This window comes from Anoplophora glabripennis, unplaced genomic scaffold, assembly GCF_000390285.2.
Source record: "Anoplophora glabripennis isolate ALB-LARVAE unplaced genomic scaffold, Agla_2.0 scaffold518, whole genome shotgun sequence".
Lineage (NCBI taxonomy): Eukaryota > Metazoa > Arthropoda > Insecta > Coleoptera > Cerambycidae > Anoplophora > Anoplophora glabripennis.
In genome coordinates this window covers 121,498-127,597 of record NW_019416607.1, presented here as the reverse complement: position 1 = coordinate 127,597, position 6,100 = coordinate 121,498, and the positions used below count along the sequence as shown (strand labels likewise).

Sequence of the window (6,100 nt, the reverse complement as noted above, 5' to 3'; positions counted from 1 at the left end):
ATATATATAAAATTTTATATGAATTGAAATATTGAATTGAAATATTGAATTGAAATATTGAATTTTATATGAATTGAAATATTGAAATTTTATATGAATTGAAATATTGAATCACATTATTGAACACTAGTATTAGCTGCTCCACTAATTCAGTTTATGTGCTAAAGATGTAACAGAGTGAATTTTGTATTCTTTATTGCAGGATTAGAAGATTTTGATCAAGAAATAATGGCTCGGGTTCTAGCCGAATCACAGAAAACTTATTTAGATGAATTAAAGCACAAGTCTAAAAAACGCAACGGTTCGCCGGGACCATCAACTTCTTCGTAGTGTAAGATTTTACCTTGTCGGATACCACGTACCATTTCTAACATTTTTCTTAATAATAGCTTTGTTTAATGTTACTTCGTTATGGCAATTTGCAATTTGCAATATAATTATACCACTATTTAATTTTCTTGCGTTGAGCATTAAACAAGGTTTATTAATTTCCATGTCCGTTATGTAACCTACATTTAATATAGACTTGATATTTTAAAAGTTTCACTTACTCTTTGTTCTGTTGTGGGGATAGATTTGTGTATTTTTTTTAATTATGGTTTTCATGCTTGCTTTAAAGTGATAAATTTAATTCTTCATCGTTAGACCTTCATATGATGTGAGTAAAAATTATAATATATTTCAAGATGATTTTTGTGTAGCCAACAAATTATCCTGATATTTGTATAGCAGTTTATTTGTCAGATGAATATATATGATATGGAGAGGAATGTTGGAGGGATACACCATAACGAAACCTCATATTACATTTTTATGTAGTTCAGTTGTAGCTTAGCAGCTACTCTTATTAGTTTTAAATATTTATAGTGTACTACTTGTGATATAAATTTATTGAATTTAAAATTTTAATTAAGTCGTGTATTATATCGAATTAGTTACATGTAATTATTTTGTAGTATTAATTAATTCAATTCATTTTATGCTTTATTGTAATTTGTTATATATTGTAAAATATAGTTGTTTAATATATAACCTATTTTATTTGTGCAAAAATATCTACTAATTGTAAGTTAAAGAATATCCTGAATTTTTGTTTAACATCCTCATTTGCGAGTGTGACGATAATTCACAAGATTTTTTTCTTGTTGTTTAATATCTTTCTATGTGAAAAATATTTGTCTTAAAGAAATATCATGTTTGGGCATTGTCTTTAAGAATATTATGTCTAGATTTACACAAAGATTTATGTATTAATTAACTGTAACTACACATAAACAATATTTTATTATTACCTAAATCTTTGCGTAATCCTAACGCGTAACATCTAAAAATAAAAAAGATTGATGTAAGAAGGGCAGTACTGAGATAAAAATTGTGACAGATGGTTACATAATTTTCTGTTTGCAAAGGGCGGGGTAGGCGGCTTGTGATTTATTGATCGTATCTGTCGTTTCAAATAGTCAACTTTCAATGTTTAACATAAAGATTCGAATAACTGTAAAACTGCTGGAAACAGTATCGAACTGTGTGGTATCAAATGTCTCAAAATTTTATGCTAAAACAAAAAATTTTAAAAAAAGTAGGGGTTGCCTTTGAAAGGATTGGAGGCCGCCACTTTGGCCAATATGGCTGATGTGCCTACATCGAAAGAAAACTAACTAAATTTACTAATTGACGTGTTTTTGCATAATTGCATTATTTTTTTTTTAATTTCTATCGATTAGATTAAATGTCCGAAGCGGATCAGAAAACGATAACTTGACGGCACAACTGTGGTTATCTAAAATTGACTAGCTTAGATTGTTAAGCCAGTGGAATGAAATAACAACGATACATGGCTAAAAACTGATAGGTATAATACTATGTCTCCAGAACTATAATCTGACGTGGGAGGAATGGAAAAAATTAGTAAAAAGGAGTCTTCCCCGCCCACAGTGATTATGACATACTTCTACAATCTACAGATCTATGCTAAATAGACGCTGAGACAATGACGACTCATTATTTCGGGAAAATAGAACTTCTGCACGGTTGTGACATTCAAGGCAAACGGGCAGTATATTGTTTGATACAAGGTATTAACGATTCCGTGACACAGAATGGAGCCAGGACAGAAAGATATGAAACACCAGAAGCTTAGTGAGCCTTCTACGTCAGATCAATGCCAAAAAGGACGGTTAGGAAGCTACGAGCCTGCAGATCTAAGGAGCAACTTACAAAACAAGTCGAGAAACAAATGTTTTAACTGTGGTCAATGTGGCCATATAACCGTACAATAAATAAATGATCGCTATTTTCACGGATATGTTGACGCAGGTAATAGTGTCACAATTCGCGAGACGGACGTGGAAAAGTTGACGGTTACAATCTTACAGTAAATCTTCGTTTGAGTGGCTACGCCGGTGGCTCAGTTGCAATTACTTTACAAGATTTTTATACATCGAATGGCACATTTAGCTGTAGCACCTGTAGAAGGTTAGTACCCAAGCATGTACAACAAGTAGCGGTAATCATTGGGCCATCTTTTCTTAAGCAGCCTGATCTCGACATGGTAGTTAGTAGCATCTAAGTTAGGTTACATAATGTGGATAGGGCTCCCTAATGATGTACTTTTTCCATAAGATCATCCTATGGGCTAAAGAATCTACCGCTACCGTCGCGTTATGTAGGGCTTATGTCATTGTATTCCTCCGAGGATTGCGAAGACTAAGTAAAAAGTTATTACTAAAATATAGTAGTCAAGTTATCAAGAAATTCCTAGATCACGATCATTGTGTGATCGAAGATATTAAAGGGTCATTGTGGGCTCGCAAGAAATTCAAAGTAATCGTGTCTCGATAAATTTAAGACTAGAGTAGAATTTCAAGTTTTTGAGTCCGACGTGGACTCTGGTAAGAAATCAAATTTTTATCAGAATGGCAAAACAATTCAATGAAAAAAAAAAATTGCCTAAAAATTCAAAATAGTCTCAGTGTCACGTCAATCAATAATTGTGTAGAGAATTTTTTACTCTGCCTGGACGAAAGCGCTGACCTATCCGACATCGGCCATCTTGTAATTTTTCTTGGAACTATTCAAGAGGACTTAAGTGTGGCAGAGGAACCGCTTGATTTTATTTTATTCCTCTCCATGGTACAACCAAGGGTACGAATATTTATGATGCGATAAATAAGGAGGTATCAGACCATAGTCTGACCCCCATAGGGGATTCGATAAACGTACCTGTATTGTCACTTATGAAGCCAGAGCTAAAATAGGAACTGAAATTGGATTTGCAGAACAATATCAACAACTGTCCGGTGATATACGGCATTGTTCACTAAGGGGACCTATGTGGAAAGTCCTTACATCAAATGAACATCATGAAAGTGGTCGTTAAAATAACTAATGTTAAAAGAGGGCGCAATCGTGCTTTAATTCACAGAAAGTTTCGTGTTTTTTTTGGCCGAAGTAGATGCTATAGATATGGGGACTTGTTATTACTTCACACCGATATTTGTTCTAAAGATGTAAAGAGAGCACTTTGAAGAAATTAAGGATTTTGAGAAAGTTTCATATTTAACTCATTGACACAATCGCAGAAGAATTCGAAAACCGATTTAGCAATTTTAAGGAAATTGTAGGAGAAATTTCAGTTTTTACTCAGCCACTTACAATTTCTGTTGAGAAAACGTAAACAGAGCAGGACTGGACAGGATTGGACTTTTTTTAAGTTACTCCCAGGAGAATGTTACACTAACTTGCGAAACTTAAGCCTTATTTAATTTCCTTAACTTACCCTTTAAAATAAAAATTCCAATTAATAATAAACCTCGCCACAAGCTTTTAAGTCGCATAAGAACATGAACATACTGATTATAGATAGTAAGCGTGTATTTATCATACTTTTGCTGATGACACATCTATAGAGCAGCCATATCAACCCTTTTGTGGGTTTAGGGTTTAAACACAATATTATGGGTTTTATGAACTTGTTGGTTTATTTTTTCTTTTTATATAGTGCATTTTAATAAAAGCTTTTTTTTAATATTTTTGTTTACTTTTCATTTATACTCTTGCCTCTCCTCTACAGCACTGAATAAGGGGTATGTTAAGATTTATTAATGAATTTATTTTATCTTTTGCAGTCAGTTTAGTATGTAAATGTAAAATGGTAGATATGAAAATTTGATAAATCTTCAACTTGAAGACTGACGGTGCTATCTTGTGCATGTGTAACAGAATGTTAATTTTTTACAATAATTTTACAATTTTTTCTTCAAGCGAGTTTTGGGTAATGAAATAAATAAAATTAATGAAATAAATATAATTTTATAAACAATTGAATTTTGATGAATTTTTACTTAAGAGTAATAAGAGTATAATAATTAGAACTTGGTTCAATTAAGTACTGCCTATAGGTACTGGGACTATTAGTGATAATAAAGCAATCAATAATTGATTTCTAAAAGTACATAATATAATTTAAAGAATGCAACACATTTTCTTTGTGTGATGAAAATAATCAATTAAAAATGTTTTTTATTACGATAATTTTTTTTCCTGTTTCCCAGAATCTCATTTGTTTTTCCTTATACAAATTCCAAATTTCCTGTTCGAATTACAAATTTGGTAAGCAAAAATAAATTATAAACTAAGTATGTATGTATATAGGCTTTCCACTCATTAATATTTTCTGATCTGTCTAAAAAGGAAAACAAATTCGCAACGTAGTACAACTGTGTTAAAGGAAACAAAATGTTTACGTTCGTTAGCTACGTCAGTCATGAATTATAATTGATTAATTTTAATTGTGTTTAATATGAGCAACACCATTGTTTTAATTAAATAAAACGTATAATAATTAATGTCTCATATGAACCTAATTCGACTGAAATACAAATTCGTTTTACTTCCAAAAATATGTACTGTAATTCAAATAAGTTATCGTTCACTCAAGTAAGGACAAAGAAAATAACAATGAATAAGCAGCGGCAGCGGACGCAATAAAATAGATTTGCTTTGTTTGTCTCTCTCTACTCTGCCTCACCGATCGGCTCCCATTGCCGTCCGAATAAAGTAATATATAATTCATAATTAATTATTTTTTATTTAAAGTTTTTATGAGTACTTATAACTTTAAGTTCCTATCCTACGAAAATTAAAATTTAATTAATAATAACGAAGGTTAATGCAAGTTTAATATTTTATGTGATTATTAAACAAGATGATTGTGAATATAACCAAATAGCTATCTGTGTTTATTTTTGGTCGGACTAGCCGGCTGACCAGCTGGCCTCTCGAGGCCCACTCCAAGCAAAAATCCTATCTACGCCCATGATAAGAGGCCATGGTGAACAACAGCTCTCGAGCATTTATTTCTTTGTCAACATGTTTGTTTAAACATTAATAAATTAACTTTTTCTTATCTTTTCGAATTACCCATTGGCAATTTTACTCTCTGCACCACAATGAAAGTATAGGTATACTCCTCTTATGTACATATACATAGGTATACCTACTAGTAACTAGTAGGTAAGTTCACGAAAGGCAGTATCTTGGAATCTAATTTAGGCGCTTTGGGACAGGGATACCTATTTTTTAACAAGTGATTTATCTTTTATATCCATTTTGAGAAATTTGAATATACCTGTTAATACATACATACCTATATACATATTCATATTTTCCATTTTAATTGTTCTGTGCGTTAAAATATGTAGGTGTTTATAAATATGCCAATTTTTAAAAGATGTTATGAATCATCTAGGTATCATATTATGTGGTGAAAACGAGGAAATTAATACATTCTATGATAAAGAACGAATATAATTTGTTTTGCTCTAATTGAGTACCTATACAAAATTTTATCGTCATTTCCAAATAATGTTCGGGATATGAAGGCTATGTGGTTATTGATATTGATTATTAGTAGTTTGGCACTCAAAATATTTTATAAATTTACATTATTCGATTATATCTACTCTACAACCTTCCTGAACTGTCCCGGTCCGGGTTTGGGTAATGAATTTATAATTTTGAGTAACGAGGGTTGGTACAACGGCATAGACACAGAGGGCGTTTGTTTAGTTCCAGTTTTAGAAGGACTGGCATGGCGATG

At 31.7% G+C, this 6,100-nt stretch overlaps 1 protein-coding gene across 2 annotated transcripts in view; it reads left to right on the top strand.

Moving 5' to 3' along the window:
- LOC108912404 (OTU domain-containing protein 5-B) overlaps positions 1–967 on the top strand; it is a 4,730-nt gene extending 3,763 nt beyond the window's left edge. Inside the window, exon 9 of one of the 2 annotated variants that reach the window (XM_018717607.1) lies at positions 203–967. In XM_018717607.1, the coding sequence (XP_018573123.1) occupies positions 203–330 (128 nt within the window). In that variant the 3' untranslated portion in view covers positions 331–967. The remainder of the gene's footprint in view (positions 1–202) is intronic. The other variant, XM_018717606.1, reaches the window with a different exon arrangement.
- Positions 968–6,100: the final 5,133 nt, after the last annotated feature.